This window comes from Aptenodytes patagonicus, chromosome 12 (assembly GCF_965638725.1).
Source record: "Aptenodytes patagonicus chromosome 12, bAptPat1.pri.cur, whole genome shotgun sequence".
Lineage (NCBI taxonomy): Eukaryota > Metazoa > Chordata > Aves > Sphenisciformes > Spheniscidae > Aptenodytes > Aptenodytes patagonicus.
In genome coordinates, this window is record NC_134960.1 from 3,053,421 (window position 1) to 3,074,860 (window position 21,440).

Sequence of the window (21,440 nt, forward strand, 5' to 3'; positions counted from 1 at the left end):
GCTGTTACTCTGCTGAAAAGCAGATTTAAAGCAGTGCTCCATGGCAGGAGTTTAAGGGTTACTTTAAACTGGGACACAAAACTACTACTTTCTGACATAATTTCATGGTGTGTTCAGGAAAGTATTCAAGCATGACATTGTATCATTAGGTATAATACAGCCATTGCAGAGCCACTGATTACTGCAATGAGAACTCATTTTCTTTAACACTATATGCGATAAGGAATGAATAAAAACCCAGGCCAGAAACATCGTTGTAAAAAGGTAGGCTATGTACAAGAATGAAAAAAACTGTCTGAAGACACCTTTTGGGGAGTCAGGGAAAGAAAACCCGCTGCATCAAGTGGGGTCAGGGAGCTGCTGAGCACCTCTGAAATTAAGATCTGTATTTCTCCTTTCTTTGGGAGGTTTCTCATGCTGCAGTCCCATCTTCATCTTATTGAGGGATGGAGGCAGTTTCCAGCCACGTCCACGCCCTGATCTGACTCAACACCCTGAGGCAGAAACACTAGCAGGAAGAGCAAGGCGCAAGCATCCTTTTCAGATGCTCCTTTTTAAGGTGACAAACAAAAATCCCTCTTCACCTTGACCTGCTCATGTGCTGTCCCTCCAAATATGCCTTTAGGTGACCCCTTTCCATGATTAACTTCATACAAGGTCTATTGATCCTAGACCTGATTACCTGCTTTGGCAAATTTAGAGCGTGCCTGTGACCAACTAACCCAGCTCAGCTGGTGTTCACCGAGTCAATCCTCTGAGCAGCTCCTCTGTCTCATCCACAGCCAGACCCCCAAAATAAATGAGACTTTGCAATGCAGAGCAAAGCAGTGCCTAGATAGCTCTGGAAATTTTGGGCTGGTCTCTGTCTCTGGGCCTCCTCCAAGGCACAAGAACAGTAATGCTTTTCTATCTCCAAAGGGTATCACGAGAATATATTAAGACTCGTCGAATGGGCTCCTGTTTCTTAAATAGGCTCTTCTAGCATCATGCATTCGCATGTGTTAGTAAACGAGAAGCTGTCACGGATAGCTCTGTATACAGCCAAGCTCCTCAGGGGCTCAAGTGCCCAGCGAGCTGAAGATAAAGGATTTATTTTCATATTTGATCATGTAAATGTCACTGGATGTATTTGCAAGAACCCACTCAAATCTTTCTGTAGGTATATGGAGTCATATCTGACAATGAGTCTTCAAGATACACTCCAGCAAGGCCTTTATAAGACCTCTCATTAGAAGTAAAATAATTTACGACTTTTTCCACTCCCTGGCATTTTATCACACGCTCCTGCTACTGCAGCCTCACTTGATTTGTGACAGGATGGTACACAGCATACAAAATATTAATGGAAAAGACACAGGACTCCATCCCTTTGGGGATTTGGTGCAGTGATGATAATGAAATTTGCTACTGAACCAGTAAAACAGCTGAAGATGCACGCGTCCTGCTGGTAACCAGAACTGTCTTTAAAATTATTTAAGTCTCTGTTCTGGCAGTACACGTCCCACCCCTCTTATTTCATCTAAACAGCTCCTTTCCTGTGCCCATGTCATTTGCATAAGTAGGTTTTTGTTTCTCATTTTTGCAACAAACTTCTTGTAATACCATATACTTTTTCTTAATGTCTTTGTCTTGTTCAAAGCCCTACCAAATTAATTACATTGTAAAAAGTTATTACACTGCAAGTTGTCAGTACTGAGCAACATACACAACGCATACAGTGACGTTAATTATTTACCAGTTCCCAGTTTGATTGCATTTTGGGTGGTGATCACACTCAAGGGCTTAATAGCTGCATAAAACATTGTGTTATGTTCTACAGTGTCCTAGAATAAATCATCCTTGAAAAATTTCTCTCTTAGAAATAAAACAGACCGTTTGGCCATTTATCAAGATTACAGTAAGATGAGTGATGAAAGTTCTACAGAAGTATTTATTTTTAATGATGCCCTACCTTTGAAGAAACAGTCCTTGCTGTGGATAATGTAGATTTTCTTCCTCTGCAGACAGGAGGCTCGATGCAGTTGACAGTGATTTTCATAAAATTTGCCATCAGATCCACACACGGGCATGTAGCTGGACTTGCAATCTTCTACGCATCTGCACTCGGGCTGGTTGGTGTCCTTGTTCACGACACACTTGCTCCCCCGGCCGCAGTACTTCTTCTCACACGATGCATGCAGGCCGTCCTGCCCATAAAGCACTGGGAAGAGCAGAAAAAGTCAGAGTGAGCAATATTTGCCTAACAGACCGTACTCGTCTGATGTAGCAACACAACAATTACAGGAGCAGGAGCTACAGGGTTTCTGAGGGGAAAAAGCACCCCGCTTTGAATATCAGCACAACTGCAGTTTGGAGAATGTCTTCACATCTGTGCTCCCAGACCTCCAGCTCTCACTCATCACAACATTAAGCGTGTGCTAAAAGGGCTTTACTGAAAAGCGATGGACATAGGGCTGTTTGTTCTTTCAGCCCTTTGCGAAACTATACCCTAGAATAAAATCCTGAGAGAGTATTTCAGTGCCATGAGTTTGGCCATAAGTTACACTCAGAAAGCAATTCTGAAAACCTACGCTCCTCCAGCCACAAAACCCATGAGGAGCTTCATTTCAGGCAGCAAAGTGCCCTAAGTGATAGCACTTCAGTTCTGTACCGGTGTCCGTATTCAGAGTCTAACTTCCACTCTGTGAGCCAGAAGCAGAACATCCCCAAGGCTAAAATTCACACAGGTTTCAATGAAAGCTCAGACAGACAATCGCTGAGAGCTTTTGAACAAAATAACCCCCAAGAAAGACTTATCACTGAAGTGAAGGGAATATTATGGGAAGATGCTTCTCGCTGTAAAAGTGACCATCAGTATCTATCCCTACGCTCTGAATAAATGACCTACGATGAAAAATAACTTTCTACGACTTTTAAGAATTCATTGGATATAATGTTCTGAACATTACTGTGCTATCTGCTGTTTGATACTGTTAAAGGCTAAGGAAGCCGCCCTTGTGCTATAACATCTTCTGCTTCTGAAGTTTCCTCGCTTAAAGGCTTACAACAGAACTTTATTATAATTCATACAGGACAGGGCACTTCCAAACAAGCCACTACTCAGAGCAATAATTAGCATTATGCTCAATGAAGAGAGTTTCAGGAAATTAGATTATTCTATGCTAATTGGAGTACACAAAGTTGAGAATTACAAAGGGATGCTGCAAAAGGCATAATTAAAGCAGGAATAAACATTTCATAGCGCACAGCCTGCTGCCAGCCTTGCGCAGCCTTCCAACAGCAGCAGCCTCCGGCTGCACCCACGCCAGTGACTCGGTCTGGACCAGCAAGGAGGTTCTGAAGCAAATCCCTGTTGTCTACATTTACCACCCGTAGGTTTGGCTCTCGGCAAGGTTTCAGTGTACGCTTTCTTTCAGAGGAAGCTCAGGTGGAAGCACTGCTCCAGATGTGCTCCAGCACCCAACAGGACGAATCCTGCAGCGGCTGCAGCACCACAACATCCTCCAAAACGCACCCGAGGCTCTGCCCTTCAAAGATTTTTCAAGCAGCAGAACTGTTCAGCCTATGAGAGCAGACCAGATCTCATCCAAAGACACCCCCTCATCACATGTAATGGAGATGTGAGGAGCATCAGCACTAGCTACCTCAATCTATTGATCCTTTTTTATCATGCTAAATTCCTTGCTAACATCGACATAGCCCCTGCCTGCCCAGCATTTTATGCCCGTATGAAATGTCCCAGTATTGAAGCTCCATTTCACCTAATAGTGATCAAGGGGTTAAAGCGTGTGCACAAAGAGAAGCAAAAGTTTCTACAAAATCCCATTTTTCTTGGTCCCTGTTAAGCCTTTGTTTTTATCACTGTAAATCAGAAAGGGAAAAAAATCTGTTATTGGAGGATTAACTATTTGACTCAATAACTCATTAAAATGCCTCCAACTTAGCAAGCTAAGAAATATTGACTTTTCCTGACTTGTAATAAACTAGAAGGTCAAAGCATCTCTGAGCAGTGCAAAAAGTACAGTCCCTGGAAGGAGTATCTGAATATTCTTTGTTTACTTTACTAATTGTTCCAGAGTTTCTGCAAAATGTCCTCAGGAACGCAAATTCTGTGACCTCTGGGAGACCTCACTGCCAAGGCCATCTGCATTTATGGTGTCTGCTGTAGACCAGAGCAGCACGAAGGATCAGGGCTTGAGGAAGCCCTTTTCAAGCATCCTCCTCCTCTTCCTCCTCCTCTCGGTGGCAGGACCTGCACCTGTACAGGCACTTGGCTTATCCATCACAATGTGCCTTCAAAAGACGTGTTTTGGAGACTGCTGTTGATGCTAAAGATATTAAAAAAAACCCCAAACACCCAAGATTCAGGAGCTATTATTGTCTATATAAATGTAATTCAGATACAACTACAGCAAAGCCCTTCCTGTGCTGTCTTGATCGCTAAAAATTGATCTCTCAGAGCTAGCACCAGCTGAGGACTGCACCATACATCTCGCTGAAGGTTATTTCTGCCTCCTCATTCACAGTGGGCTGCTCTGATTTAATGCATCAGGTCACACCTGGGCAGGCCACAGCTGCACCCTGCCCCGACAGCTACCGCAGGCACCAGCAGCAGCAAAAATCCTCTTGGAGCCTCAATTATTTTTGGTATTTTGATTTTTACTATAAACTTAGGATTACTGAAGACAAACACTATTCCTATTGCAATGGAAGTTTTAAGTTTTTTAATGATACAAAGATTTGGTTAAGCACCAGCTTATGGAAAAAAGAAAAAAAAGACAAAATACTTTGGCTTTTCTTCGTCCGCCCCGGTTACTATGGAGAAACCGCAGAAAGCGTGTCTGTGTTTATGCCTCATTCGTTTCATTCACAGTTTGGTTTATTCTGTGTTCCCAGATGGAGAACTCCTGTTCAACCACACCTAAGTTGGGTAAGGGGGTAGGCAGGATACCCCACAAACAGCCAGAAAGGAAAGATTCATGTACTCAGGAATCCTGATGCGTTTCTACTAGTCCAAGCCCTCCGAAATCTGTGTGTCAGCAAGCAGAGTGTTAACATGGGACGTCTTTGCCAGAATCTGATAATGTTGATAGCAGCTCTTTAATTCAATTACTATTTGCATAATCCTTTGAAGAACTAAAGCTTGCCACAAGCACACACAGACGTACAGACGGACCCTCCGCCCAGGAAGGACAGTAACGGGATGCGAAACAGAAGGGAGCCAGTGGAAATCAAGAGGAAAGAAGGTATTTTACTGTAAAAGCAGTGTTGTCTTTATCCAGGTAATTAATCGATCCAGAGCATCACCACACACCACGGAAAGGGACTTTCCTCGATTGCATCGAGGTGCCTGCTCCAGCTGATCCCATGGGCAGCACCCGAGCCAGGAAGGACACCGGCGTATAGCTCAGTGGCGTGAAATGCGCCTGCCATCGCTATTTTTTGTCACATTATTAAAAGTGACTGAATTCCCCACTCTTACAAGGATTATTAAAAACAGAAATGGGAAAGGTAATCAAGTGAAACTACCAACTAACTGCTCACAGTATTTACGAGCCCCACTGTACTGCACGGAAAAAGGCATAATTTATTTAATTTATTAGTTGCAAAGAAAGTCATTTACTTAGGTTAAAAATTGTTCATCTTGCAAAACAAGCCACTTTTCAACACTAATTAAGTTTACCCAACATGGCTAGAGTCTGAGTTGTTATACTGTATTAAAGTCAGCAGGATGGAGAGAGGAAGCCCATTCGCATACACCCATGAACACACTTGACTTCTCAAATCGGTTTCTGGCTGCCCCTGAGAAATTTGGAATTCCAGTGGAAAACCAACAAAAGCCTTGTGCAGGCAGTAAATTAGTTTAGGAATTTCATAAGGCTGTTTAGCAGGCTGCCTTCATCTCAAGCCAGACTTCAATAAGAAAATGAAGATGTCATTGCCACATTGGAGAATACGCGTCCTCTGGCAGCTCATTAATTCATAAAGACAGAGACCTCATCTACCTTTTACACGCCACTAAATATGTTACAGATCAGACTAAAGCTTACAGACAATTTTTTTACTCCCAAATACAACCCTATTCCTTACTCCAGCAAAAAGAGTTCAAGGGAAGGTTGGGTTCACGACAAGCACTGACTTCAATTAAGACCAACCAGACAAACCCATCACACATACAGCAAAACCAAAAACCGAACAGCTCTATCATATCGCTACTCAGAAGAAGTTGCTTATACACTGCAGAAATGTAAATTACTACATTTACATGTAAAAAGCCAGTTTGCCCTCAAGTAACAGTGAGCTCCTGCAGGCAGCTGGACATCCAGTTTTACTGCTGAAGGAAAAAGTTTAGATGTTACATCAGGACCGGAGCCAAAACTGGAAGCTTTAATGATGGGGCACTGGAGACTGGTATAACTGAAACTGGAAGCTTCTACCCCAAGTCCTTCAAAGGCAACGCTGCACCTTGCAAACGTTGTAACAAAATAAAAATCAAATCAAACCCTCTATAACATGATAAAAGTATCCAGTCTCTAAACTTAGCTCGTTACTTCCATTAGGTAAACCGGTGAGGTAACAGGTCATGAGCTATTCCTCCGGCATCCTGACATCATTTTTCCTTTCCCACATTAAATAATCTTCTGTGGTCTAAAATGTCACACCTGTACGCACTATTTACTGCTGAAAAATATACGTTGCCAGTACACGCAGATATATATACACACAATGCATACGCACATAGGTGTATGTGTTCAAGTATGTATTTACACACATCTATTCACATACACAGACATATACATGTATAAGACCACCTAGACACTTCCCATACATTTGACTTGCCACAACTTCACTTTTGCCGATGAGACGAAATCAGATGCTGCAGCACGGTGCCCTAAACTTTCCTCCCCCAGCACATAACTCAATATACATCTTGAATAACTCATGGCTGGAAGTAACAAACGTTCAGATGCGTGACTACTGCACCTGGCTTCTGTTCAGTTAGCAAATGCGTGCGCTACAAACATTGTTAATGCCGCAATAAAATGAGAAAGGAAACATAAAGCAGGAATTTCGTAATAATCTGCTCTGTGAGTTTCTCGGTTTTTCATTGCATGCCTGTTATAAAAGTGGAGAGGCAGAAAAGCCATGGTAAATCACCAGGAATAGGGGCATGGCAACAGTGCATTCACCATCTCCGTTACTAGCCTTTGGTGCTATAATTTATACATTTTTATAAAGCAAAACCAGTGGCTTATCCTGGAGAACAATACAGAAAATGAAATGTGCTTCAAGCATACATTTTGCTATGGACGCAAACTATTTTCTTTCAAGGTCCAGGAGATAACTGTGTGTATGTATGCGTGTGCATCTTTGAGCAGGATGGAGGGGGACACATCAGCCTCGGAAGGGAAGGACAAAAAAAAAAAAAAATCAGTCACTTTTACTAATTTAGATGCTCTACACGAAACAAAAGACAGGATGACGTGGAAAGGCTCCTTGGAACAAACACTAACAAACCTTCCCAGATGGCCACGTTAATTCAGGAGGACTCTTGCAGAGCTGAAAAACCAAAACAGAAACACCAAAAGGAAAGTAAAATCTAGTCTGGAAAGGAATATTGCGACAAATAGTTACACCGATGACACCAACACCAAGGGAGCTGCTTAATCTGTGTCTACAGTTTAACATCAAATACAAACAAACTGGAATTGCTCAACCAAAGTTCAGTAACAACGTGCAGTTATTCTGCAAATAACACCAAGGAAGCACTCAAAAATTATAGGGAAATTTTCTGTATCAATTTTTACATCTGAAAATGGGGATTAGTGTTACTTTCAATATCTGTCAGGACTATGAAATCCATTAGAGGTGATACCATGAAAAGGCATTTGAAAATTTCAAGTAACTACGGTAATTCCTTATGTAATTAGCCTAGTTTTTGTCCCATTTCAAATCCATTTAACCATTGTGAGATCAAAAGCTTCATTAAATATTATTTTTGGATGATACCATGGTTTATGAGGGTACTAACGTGAAAAAAGAGGCAACAGACATGTACAAATCAAAAGATCCCAACTACGTAAAGCATATACGCAGATTGCTGAGAAAGAAATACCAGCCAACATACGAGAGCATATATATTTAGATCCTTGCCATGAAACTCTACCATGCACAATTTGCTTGATTGTTCTCTTCTTGGAAGAGCTACTAAAGAGATGATTCATAAAATTGCTCTTTAGTAAATGCTTAGATAAAGTTATCTATGATAGGTACTGCATATCGGAGGCAATTTTATTACATTACCACTGTGCAGCAAGTATAGACATAGACCTAAATCTGCTGGACTGCTGTGCTGCGCAGCTCCTGTTGGCACCACACCTCACCCTATGTTTGCAAGCTGTCTAGCAGGTCCCCACAACCAGGCAGCCAAGAAACGTCTCAACATGACTATATGACCAGTATATTGCCTGCATTGATCAGAAGGATTTAATCTAGTGTTTCCTTGGGCACCCGTATTTACAGCGTTGTGAGTAACCCAGTGAAGCTGGGTAGCAGTGTGTGTGTATGCACATGCATGTGTGCGTGCACATGTGTGTATTTTACTCGATTGCGTATTTAATTATCTCAGTATTGCACAGTCCAAAGAGTGCAGAAACTTTCCAGTATCAGATCTGGAGGGAACAGATCACATTAATACTTTGGTTTCTTTGGTTAAGACTCTGTACCAGAAGAATGCACTCTTCTGAAGGAAGGCAATGAAATTCCCACAGGTCAATGTTCAAAATCAGTCTTGTTGCCTTTAATCTTGCTCAGCAATCTCCTGGCTGCCCCATTCCTTCACTCTTACTCTCAGGACCAGCCTTACTCCTCTCCTTGTTTTCAGTGGTCTTTTATCCTTTGACCAGCACAGCAAACCCTAGCACTCTACGGGCTACTATAAAAGACATGAGAAATCAATAACAGTGTCATGCATCTTTCTGCTATTCCTTCAATGAACTTCTTGTGGCAGAGACTACGAGGAAGTTAGAATCCAATAACAACATGACTGTAGATGACTTGCCTGTTTTCCTGGCGATTTCTCCAATTACATCACCAGTGGAGTTGCTGGAGGCAAGCTGAGCAGTCTAGATCCTCCCAGTTATCTGCATTATTAACCTTTAAATCTGTCCATGCATGTCGCGTTTTGCTCGCTCCCCTCTCCCCCCGGACACACCATCTGAGGCTTCCCCACGCCACCCCGAGGGTTGCCTGCCCTGCATCTCACTTCCCCTGGCTCCTCCACCCTCCGGAGCCACAACTCATCGTGAACCCGGAGTCCTCCACAGTGCTACCCTCAAACCTCCTTGGCACAAGGCAGCAGTCTCTCACTTCCACCTATTTTTCAACATCCGATTCCAAAACTTTTAACAATTTTACCCACGCTTTGACCATTTCTACTTGGAGGAGGGTGAAATCCATAAACCAAGTGTATTGGGCCGTGCTGCAATGGCAGAGGGACACGCATGGCCGTTGCTTATCACGCCTATGTAAAAACACAGGACATCTTGCAATATTAGCAATGGTTCAAGAACAAAAGATGCCAGGTTTCCATCTGAGGGGTATTCTACAGTCTCACAGAAATCTCCCCTTTTTCTATTTTTTTGACTCATTACTTTGCAATGAGAACATTTATCAGAAAATAATTGCATTTGTTTATTGTACGCCTATTTTCCCCTTACATATGCACAAACCAAATGTTATTTCAGATTGGATAGAAAGATGTTTTCAGTTTCCTATTTATTTTCTCATTCAGTGCATCAGTTTATAAGGCTCATTGAGGAAAAAGAACAGAAACAGAAAGCCAGCTCATCATCGTGTTTGTCTCAAAAACAGAACATTATCCTGTTTATTTCTGGTTGGAAGAGGAATAGATAACAAGCTTTTATAATTAATACCCATTCGGCTTCCTTATTACATTATTCTTGAATTCCACTCTTAGTAAAAAGAATCATCTTGCTTGCAACAAATTGTACCGGTGCCACCGCACGAGGTTTCAGCATGATTGATTATAGAGACCTCAGCTAGCGTCATCACAGCGATGCCTGTGTCAGCACTTCCATTAGCGTTTCCTCTTCTTTGAGGTGCACGTTTGAACCTTACAAATGAAGCTGCATTCTTGAAAAACATTTTTCAAGCTATGTTAAAGCACAGCCCAAAAATGTAAAAGAGAGAGAAACACCAGACTTTCACCCGTTTCCCTCGCTGCTAGAAAAGGATGGAGGCTGGCACTGGGTACAACCTAAATATACAGTAATTAACTACCAGGTCTTCCAGTAACTTCCATATTATATTATAACACTGGTTATTAGTGTAACTTGGAAACACTTTGTGACTTGGAGGAACGGGCTTCATTCTGCTCCACCAACAGAAACATTTAACTGCGCGAACAATAAAGGACAAGTACTCAAAATGGGAATCCACGGCAGAGCCGCCTCTCTGAGCCCCTACGCCCATCACACCTCCTCCAGCAGCCAGAAATAAGATTCTCAAACCAGCCACTTCTCTTTACCAAAGGAAAGCTCTTACCTTCAAAAGGAAGCAAGCATGAGCCTGCAAATCCACCTCCAGGAACAACTCAGTTTGGTCTGTTAAGACAATAAATCTACAGGGTCTTTTACTGTCCCTTCTCCTGCCCCTTTCTCCCACCTAGATTAATTTTCGAGGATAAAAGTTTCCAGAGGGAATCTATCAATAGCTGCATATATGTACAACTTGCAAGACTTCTATCATTTACTATTATGCATAAATGAAGGCAGACATCTGTGTGAAAATTAGGGACTGGATTCATTTTGTGAGTCTGTTTCTCAGCACTGATGTTTTTCTGTAAAAGCTGCCATTTGCTGGAAATAAATGGAGAGGAAAAGGAAAAAAAAAAGTATTAAACCTATTTAGTTGTAATGGGGTTTGTGTTAGTACAGGTGTTTTGTATTTGGGTGCTTTTTACTTCTGGGTGAAGTGTAATGCATGTTTGACTCATGGCTACTTTATTTGATTGAAGAGGCAGCCCCAGCAGCAGGATTAGTGGCATTCCTGCATCACATCTAAATCACCATAAACTTCCCACTGGAAACTGTTGAGGTTGCACAGTGTCTTTTCACATTTTTTTTTTTCCCCCCAAGACATTTCATTTATGTTTTTCCGACTAGATGCCTTAGAGCCTCACAGATTACAAGCATAGGAGCGTTACCATTTAACAGAGGTGTGAGGCAGGAGCCAAACAGGTCCATTATGGGGAGAATTAGAATCATGCAACTACTGAACGAGGATGTATTACATCTGCGTTGGGACACAGAAGAAAGGACATTTTTATAAATCAGTTCCGAGCCATCCTTCAGAAAGGGAAATAACTGGTGGAGGGACCTTCTTAGTGACTCCATGTAAGTTGTTTGCTCGTCTGCGTGCATGCCCTCTTTACATTCTTAATGAATCATTTAATTTCAGTCTATGAGAAAACTGCAGCATGCAAATGGTCTAAGGAGACAAAAGCCACAGAAGGAGCCTGCAGCGACAGATCAGCAGCAGCTTGGCTGACCTCGTGCTGCCTCCAAAGCCGCCTTCTCCATTGCTGGTTCAGCTTTGCAATCAAAAAGAATGTAGGGAAAAGGAGAAGCTCTGGGGAATATAAGTTTGAAGAGTCATTGGCCAACACAGTATAACAGAAAGATTTCCTAGCTGTTGTCTGCAACCCCCCTGTGGTCTCCAAGACCTGCAGATCACCCACAGGACTCAGCAGGATATTCTGCATTTTTTGTAAGTAAGACTTTACTTGAAGTTTGACCTGGGCGTATGCTGAAGCAGCTGATCCGGCGAGTGATTTCCTTCTAGGTAAAGGGAGAAAAGACATTTTGGCGTACCACATCCATGGTGACCCCCTGCTGAAAAGGCTTCAGAGAGACTCCAAAGAAGGTCAGTGGGACAGTGAGGAGAAAGCAGTGAGCATCACTAGCTGTGCTGGCACAAGAGAGGGGCCGGGACAGCCCATATTCCAGCCACAAACCCCACCAGATACCCCAGCCATTTTCCAGTTGAAGCTTCTTTGAAGCTGCTGGAACAATCGCATGGAAGCACTTTAAAAAGAAATCTGCATGTGTTTATATATTTATTTTTTAAACAGAAGAACCACTGCAGGAAAAGACCCAGCTATTTCTGACCATAACATGAAACAAACCCCTTGCTGAATAGAGAAAGTGGTGCCTCATCAGATGGAGCAAAGCACTGCTCAAACCTGCCCCCACCAGGTTTGGCTTACGCACAGTTGAAATTGTTTCAGCTGCTCTAAAACAAAAGAGAAACTTGAACTTCAAAGAGCAGAGGCCCAGCCTCGCCCACACCTCCTCCAAGCTAGCGGCAAGATCTTTCCTCCTAACCCTCCATGCTGGGAGCCCTGCCTCCAAAAACACTGCACCAGAGAAATTAAATTTGCTGTATAAACAGGACAACGGGAGCGCTGCCTCACTGCTGCGCCAAACAGGGATGCACAGGACATCAGGGCACGGCAGGCATGCGGGGCACATCGCTCTCAGCGTGTCCAGGACTGTGTCCACCTCGGGAGGGACAGCAAGGAGGGGGGGGTACAGGCAAACAGCCAGTGCTTCACGGAGCCAGCAGCTACCGCAACTTATGCCAAATACTTCATTACTTGAAAACCCACCCAGCTTTTTGAGCCCAAAGGGAAGCTTTCAAAATTAGCCGGTTGCTAGAGAGAGAGGCAAACTCAAAAAAAACCCAGGGCTGCCTTTAAAATTAGTAAGAACAGGACGTCTCTTTAAAATAGTATTTTTATATGCATTATGCAATGCTTTTCAGATAAGGTTCATAAAAACTATCAGGAACAAAGTACATTTGATTTAAAATGATAGCAAATCAACAAAACCAACATCTGCCAGCAGGACAGTCACAAAAGGCAAACGTATACATTTCATTGAGACTGCAAATAACTCTTAAATGAACACGTTACTGCCCAGTGATGATCTGCTCAGCAGCTCAAAGGCTGAACAAAGTTGTGTCGGCCGTGGGTTGAGGATGTTTTCAGATTGTTGCTTAAGTGAACACATGTAGGGAAAACTGGATTCAGATGCACGCACCGCCAGGCTGAGTGAGCCAATTTGAATTGGGGTGTCACCAAAACATATAAAAAAAATATGACATACGCCCCAAATTCCCCAACTATAGATGTGCCCTAGCAACTCCCCGTCCTCTAGTACAAGAGACCACAGTGCCTTCAAGCTTTAATTCAGTGCTGGTCGGTGGGAGTGCACAGTAAGTGCTCCGTGAGCTTGAAGCCAGCCTGAAACATTGCCACAGCACGACACCAATCAATAACCATTTGCATTCGCCTTTCCCATTCTCTGTTATCTTTAATAAAGTTGTTTTCCAAGACTAAGAAATAAGGAGAAACACTATTTTCTAAGCAATCGCATCCAGTTCTTCTGTGCCTTGCGCTAATTTTGCAATTCTCCTCTGATTTAATTTTCTATTTGTTGGCTAACTCCAGGACACCGTTATACTCCAGGACTCCCGTATTTTGTGGACACACCATTTTGTTTCACTGCCTGCTCCATCTGGGGCCAGTGTTAATGCACAGAAACCTTTATGTCATATAGGACACCACCTTGACATTTTGGTCTCTGTCAGCAAAGGCACCCCAGACCTAAGAGCCCGTAGTTAATACCAAGCCTTTCGAGGCTCTGTCCTTGGGGCACGTCTGTTTCTCACCCCCTTCCTGAAGATTTTACTTTCTCATCAATAAAGGATATTGCCCCGACTGTGATTGAAGATTTATCTCTTAAGACAGTTTGACTAACGATCCTGCTCCTGAATATCAGATTTCAAGATCTCTTCCTATTGCCGAGGTAAATAGCCCCAGTACACATCCACCCTCCTCTGCCAGCCCTGCCACATCATCCTGACCTGCACCAAGCGGTTGGAAGTATATGCAGCAACATCTTAAGCTCCTAAATTAAACAAAAGACAACTTTTTTACCCCCCCCACTTACCCTCCAGCCGTTACTTCTCCCCGTGCTTCTTATACAAAGGATGACGGAAAAATTAATGACATTTCTACTGCATTACAAACCTTTTACTCCCTTCCATATTTGCTCTGTGCCGAAGGAAGCATTTTAACATGCATTTACCTGATGGAAGAGTTATAGGCTATTGAAAGGATTACGCAGTAAAATGAAAAACCTACTAAAAAGCTATTTTGAAAGTGTAAAGCCTTTAAACTTCACATACTGTTAAAACTGGCTTGGAGGGTATCAGTGCAGAAATGGAACATTAGCACTGAAACACTAACATTACCTGCTTTTTTTTTTTGTTCTGAGGAGCAGGAGTATCACCAGTGTCTCAGGTTGAGACTCACAATGTAAAAAGAAAAATCCAGAAGAGGTGAAAAATAGATTAAAAAAATCAGTAACAAATTAAGGGTTTCTGCAGTGGACGTACTTTTGTTTCAAACACATTTAACTTAATCTGAATTTTCCCAATTTGCATAGCTGGGCATCTGGTTCAGGAAACTGCCCAGCAGGGCAGAGCCCTGCAGCCACCCACAACGAGCTTTATCCCCTCGCATGGCATCAGTGCTGGTCCACAGCCACGCTGAGAGTCCATCTAGGACTTACCTTGCTGCTAAACAAAGACGGCAGCCTGCACCTAGGGTGCGGGAGCACTCCTCATTCATTCACGCCAGGAAAGCGTGTGGAGAGCTGAATCTGAACGGGTAGATATAAAATAAGAGTACATGTATTCACTGCCTTCCCTTTGAAAGTGCTCTGTACAAGGAATAAAAACACGGAACAACTGATAAAAAAAAATCAACAAAACGTTGTTTCCCTTGGAACACAAAGGCACCAAATGAAAACAAGAGGGTCACATTTAATAGCGGAAGAGGAAAAGCTTGGGATAAAAAGCAGGAATAAGCCGCAATCATCAGTCATCAACATCAGAGCATACTGGGCAAAAGCAGCATTACGGGGCTTTTTATTCTTTTAAGAAAGGGAATGGAATAAAATGCATTTCGGTGCAGGGCATATTTCACATGTTAAGCTGATCCACATGGATACAGCACAACTATACAAATAGAAGGATACAAGGTGTGCACAGACACCCATGAGGCTAAGGCAGTGATTACATCTGAATGTAGGTTAGATGAGCGCCACGAAAGCCCCAGAAAACCAGTGCCACCAGTTTAAAGCCGAGACACCTGATGAAGGGTGCCCAGCATGGAGCAGGCAGGCACTGTATTTCAGGTTTGAGGCTGGAATTAGGCTTTTCCATCAGCTTATGGTTCAAATTCCCTGGTGCCTTAGAAAAACTAAGTAAATCTACTCATTCTAAAATTGAGCGACAATGCAAGAAACTCCCCGGTCTGTCTTCCCAGTCTCTGTCATTACAACTGGCTCCTTTAGTTTAGCACATGCAGCTCTCTGGCAGTTTTGGGGGAAAGATGCGATGATGAATCAGATCAAAAGAAATGCAAGAGGGGCAGCATTTTCCCCAGTTGCTTTGGACCACTGACCAGAAAGGAAAACAGAAGTGAGAGTCACTATATTGGACTCTACAGGAGTAAAGCGAGGTAAATAGGAACATCCCATGCTAAGGACACAGCCCTTTTCCCTATGCATGTAGAGCTCAAATTCATCAGCAAAGAAGAAACCGGTGCTGTCCCTTGACGAGGCACCCAGGTTCTCCCACCCTGCAGGGTCCACGCAGGACCCGCCACCACCTCCCCATGAGCCTGGTGTGCACGTACGCCTGCTGGAATATTTTGCAGCTCAGCATTTCGATACAGGAGCCCATAGCTTGCAAAGGAAACACATGAGTGGCGAGAGAGGGATGACTGGAACAGCCTGGGGAAAAGTTCACTTTCAAAGACATTTGCTTTCGAGACAAAAATCGTGTTCATTCACCCCCAGCGCGGCTCCTCACATCGCACCATTGCCCAGCAAGGGCTGGCTGCGCCCGCAGCTGCCAACAGCCCCCAGCCACGGCCGGATGATGCAGCCCTCCTCGCGCCCTCATCTTCCCCACACGTGGCTCCCATCAGGTCAACTGCAGCACAAAATGACTTCAACCCATTCGTAATGGGAGAATATATCCAAGCAGGCAAAATCCAGCTGGTATTTTGTGCCCACGGTAAATAGGATTACCGGCAGCAGAGAAAAGTGAAGTCCTCTGCTGAACAACGCACTGGGGATGGCAGCTGCTTTCCAGCCTTGGACTGCAAATACCATCTCGCCAAAGCTTTCTGTACTAATGGGGCCCATTTTCTCTATAGGAAAGGAAAAGGCAAGGAGAGAATTCAATTTTTATGCTTCCGAGTCTCCTATTGATGCGCATGTGTTCAACTACTTCCATTCCGAATAAAACCCAGCATGGGGAGATTCAAACAACTTCATAGCTGCTACAAGCTGGGATTGTCCAACGGCTAAAGCAAATGTTTTAAGAAAAAAAAACAAACAACAAAAACCAGGGTTTATTTTATTTGACAATTTTCTGCACTAAATAATGTAGCACAGCTTTGACTTAAACAACCCATACTACTCAACAGAAATATTTGTTTCTAGCTAAAATACAAACCAGAGCTACCAACTATTCCCGTTCATAATCCTCACCAATGCCAACAGGTGTTGCATTTGCAGAGCAGGTCTCCACAGGGATCCGAGGGTGATTTACTGACTCCAGCATGACTTGCAGGCACTAAATGGCTGCGCTGCCTCCAGGTTACTCAGGTGGAAGAACACACACAGTGCCCATTTCTGGGGAAAAAAAGGTCTGAAACTGTCAATGAAAAGAAATCCCTCAGGTGTCACCGTGAAATGGAGTGAATGACCAGCCAGCAAGGAGGGGAGAGGAAAGAAAATGGGAAAACGAGAAAAAAGCAAATTGCTCTCAGTGTGCGATGGCAGGAGCGATCCTGAACCGAAACCAAGTTTCCCAAAAGTTTGCATTTAAAAAAGTAACAACAGCATCCACTTAAGTGGATAAAACACATGAAAAATTAAAAATTACAAGATCTCTTCCCATGTAAATACCTCTCCAAGGCTCAGATTCCCAGGAACAGAGTTTAGGGGCAAGGAGAAAGACCATTTTTCTTGTTTTGTAATGTGAAAACCCAAAGCACATCCCTGGTTGGCAATGAAAGGGCGACCAAGTGGGTCAGCGGCTCGGCATCCCCAAGCCGGCACAAGGCTGCTTTGTGGGCTCAAACCCCCTTTACTGGGCCACCCCTGCCAGAGCAACCGGGCTGCAAAAGCTGTTTGAGACTTCTTCCCACTGGATTTGTTATGCACATTTGTGCTGGCAATTTAAATTGATTTTATACTGAAATATTGCTGTGGGATTAGATACCATCGCGTGAGGTGCAGACGTATTTAACACAATTAGTAGCAAATACATAGTTATTAAACAGAGGGGTGGGAGAATGAAAGACTCATAATTCAGTAGTCTTGCTTAAAGCAAATACTGCATTTTGAAAGGAAAAGCGAGAATCTCGTTTCTTCCCTTCTTGTGCATCTTTGCCAGCACAACTATTTCATGCACTCGAACTAAATAAATGCCTGAACGTCTTTGAAGACATAAATTGGGATACAGCAAAGAAAGCTGCTAACACTGAGCTTTGTACTGCATGGTCCAAAGGGAGTCCACGGCAGGGACAAGGCAGAATGCATTAAATCTCAATTAGATCATAGTACACAACAAAGCACAGAACATTATCATCATAGTTGCTCACCCAAGGATTAAGTGGTTTCCTTCGGAGAGGTCTGCACTTGCAAAGCGTCTTGGGGACTGAGCGGCTCTTTGCGGTGAACAGCGGGCACCGCTCTGTATTCTTTTAATGAACTGCACCCATTAAATGCATCTCATAACCCACCCATACACGCAAAATACTGTAAGTGACAGACTGCAGGCTGTGAAGAGGCACAGCTCAATATTTTGGAAGTATTTCCGGAGTATTTTTAGCTAATGTATCTTACTGCTGACTGTCTGGATACGCCTGAATGTCAAAAATAGCAGTGTAGAAATAAAAATAAAAACCCAGAAAAATAAAGAAAATAAAAGAAGATAAAGCTTTGATGGCATACTTAAAACAAAAAACATTAATAAGGTAATTTTTAAAGCCATTTTTAAAGCAATTATTTAGGCAATATTATAAAGTCATTATTTGCAAATGTGTTTGTTATACAATGCTTCGTATTAATAAACCCTCATAATTATGCATGCAAACAGTTTACCCTTGGTATTATAAATACAACCAGCTGAAGTGCACGCGACAGCCAGGCGTGCAGCGATGTGCAGGCAGGGCTGGGCAGGGCAGGCAGCAGCACCCAGCCTGAGTTCCTGCTGGCTTCTGCAGGCCAGCCCTGATGCACGAGCTGCTGCTACGGCAGCACCTCCTTCTGCAACAGGACCTGCAGGAGGATTTATTTGGCCACACGAAAGGATTTTTCACCCCATCCCCATCTCCTCTGAGCCAAACTAAAGTTCACTTCCATACAACTTCACAGCTCCGAAAGACTTTTTCTACTAACTGCTGTGTTTTTTCCCTTAGCAATACTTGCCATGACAGCTGACAGTCCTTATTTCTTCCACCCAGTCATTTCCATACCTAACCTCTGCCGTCTCCACTCCAAGCACAACTTTTGTCTAAAATCTTCCAGCACCCGACATTTCAAGTGCTATCAGCAAGGACCGAGTTCACCCAGGCAGCCCACTGCAAAGAGTTTGCATTTTACTCCTAAAGATCAGTTAATGAAGTGCAAAACTTCAGGGCTGTTTGATTAAAGAGCTAATGCTTGTAAAATCAATATGCTAGGGAGTGAAGCTTTCTTCATATTTAAGCATGGGGAAAAAAAAAATCTTAAATTTCATGTAGCATTCAAATGCAACAACAGGAGTGCAGACACACTGTTTGTCAGCATCTGTAGCTGTTTTATATAATTTACAAACACCCGCTGTTAGTACACCTTAAAAAACACACATTATTCAATAAATGCTGCGGAAATTATCTTAAAAGCGGCAGCGCCTTGCTTTGCTTCTGCAAAAGCGCTATGATATCCGCACACTGCATTAACATCTTTTAAAAGGTTTCCCTTTCTGGGGAGCAGTATGAGTAGTCAAAATGACAGCAACTCCAGCAGCTTCAGCAGGGTCCCCATCAGCTCTGGAGCTACTTTAATTTGCACCAATCAAACCTGTTCCCTACACACACAAGAGTATTCAGTCAACTAAGTGCATGGCTTGATGAACGCGCTCCACCACCACGCATCCGGGCTTGAAAACTTCAAAGCAAGCCAATCATAATATTTTCATTACAAACAGGAGCTATTATTTCTCCCCACAATGAAGCCTGAAAGACAGTCTCTAGTCTCCACAATGGAGGGCTCTCTCGAAAAGGGACATCACGCTGGCTTTCAAAAACCCATCTGGGACACGGAGTTCGTGGCTACGAACCCTTCCAGCCTCAACCGGTTTTCTGCACAAACCTGGCATCAAAGTACCCATCCTGCCCCAAAATAGCTCTGAGTTTCAGATGTTATAACTCCCTTAATGGTTAGGATACAAGCTATATGGTCACAGCCCAAATTATATTATGCATCCCCTGACTGCATACACTGAGATTATGACTGCTCAGTGCACTCAGCATGCACACGGTCACAAGGGAACACTAAAAGCAAATTCTGGCCCTGTCTATCATCCATAATTCAAGAGAAATCAGGGTTAAAAAAAGTGCATGAGCAATTGACATAATTTATATGCTGCGAGTGGGAGAGTTGCCAGTCTCTCGCATCATAAAGTTTAAATAACAGTAGTTTAACACCAGATGTACCCGCAGCTGTCCTGAGCGTAATGCCATTAGCTCCATCACGGCACGGAGCAAACCCTTCCTTAGCTCAGTACCCCCCACACTTGCCCCACCAGCAGCCCGTTTAATGCAGGATTTCACCAGGAATGATCAGTCAAGCACAAACTACTCGGTACTACCAGCATGCAAAAAAGAAAAAAAAACCACCAACAACAAAACAACAAAAAACCACACCTTGAAAAGTTTTGTGATGCAATGGATTGCGAAAGGTGCGACCTTTAAAATTAAAGGAGGAAAGAAAGGAAAAAAAGTATCAGCATCTCTTCTGAAAATACAGCCAGCCTTCCAGCAATGGTGCAAAGTTTTGGAGATGCTGTTGTGAATTTTGATCAATATGGTGACATTTGCCTTTGGAGGATACACTTTCTTCCTGTTGTAAATTAACAAGAAATATTCTTCTTTCCACTGACTTTACACGAGGGATTATCAAATTAATTCAATGTGTGCGTGCGCTGAGGGGTATTAATTGATTGCTCAATCTAAACCAGCTTTTAGTCAATATTTCTTACTGAAACAAGAGAAAGCTGGAAGAGTGACTGCTTCCTCCTACCATCCTCGGGTTCATCCATAGCATATATATTCAGGGAAAAACCTAAAGTCCCCAGAAATGAAGGATCCCATGAACCCCAGAGCAGGGTCAGGTGCTGGGCACAGAGCTGCCAGAAGTCCCACCTGTAAATTAGATTTTTTAACTGATCCATTCTGTCTCATCAGTCCCTCTGCAATTAGTCATAGGATGACTCTAAAGAGGCAGAATATAATTGATACCATCCACAAATGCAGAACTAAATTTGGTGAATGCATAACCCAGAAAGCCCAAGCCAAGCCTACAGCCTGGCCACAGCTCCTGTTCTTCAGCCAAACTCTTTTCAACTGAGGAATTTTGCAGAAACCGCAGGAGAACTTGAAGACAGAGATCCCTAAAGAGAGGGAGTTAATGAAAATCACTATCATCCTCTCGGCTTCGCAGCACCCTGCACGTATCAGGACTCCGTCACATCATTACCAGTCTCAGTACCACTTTTCTGCAGTTAATGCTGTAATACCAGATTTGCAGGGGTTTTTGCTTCCTTCATGTCGTGCTCAGCTGACAAGTATCACTAAGCTGTGTTAAAAAAAAAAAAGTCAGCATCAGCACAGAGCCTGAATCTTTGGTCAAAAAGTCCTTTTCTACATCCCATGTGCAGATTCAGCACCTCCATGGTACAGAGATGAGACACTTCCCGATTTATTCTTGAAACACAAAACTTGGTGAGCACATAAAAACAAGAAAGGGTATTTTTCCCCCCCTCTGATTCAGTTAACAAGTGTCAGCTGCAAAGCAGAGCAGGTATGATGGGAAGTGGTAATACCGACACAGTTGCTCTCTCCTCTCTTTCAGAGCAGAATATGGAAGTTAAGCAGAGAAGTGAAGCCTCAGAAACCAGACACCTAAAAAAACCAAACCCCAAAAACCTCAATCTCTCTTTTTTTTTCCTTATTGCTCGAGGTGAGCAGCACCACCACTTTTTAACTTCACTGCTTCCAGGGAGATGGG

The 21,440-nt window shown here is 43.2% G+C and overlaps 1 protein-coding gene across 2 annotated transcripts in view; it reads right to left on the minus strand.

The window, feature by feature from the left end:
* FSTL4 (follistatin like 4) overlaps nucleotides 1-21,440 on the minus strand; it is a 235,190-nt gene that overhangs the window by 162,880 nt on the left and 50,870 nt on the right. For both annotated transcript variants that reach the window (XM_076350221.1, XM_076350220.1), the window contains exon 3: nucleotides 1,952-2,200. In XM_076350221.1, the coding sequence (XP_076206336.1) occupies nucleotides 1,952-2,200 (249 nt within the window). The remainder of the gene's footprint in view (nucleotides 1-1,951; nucleotides 2,201-21,440) is intronic.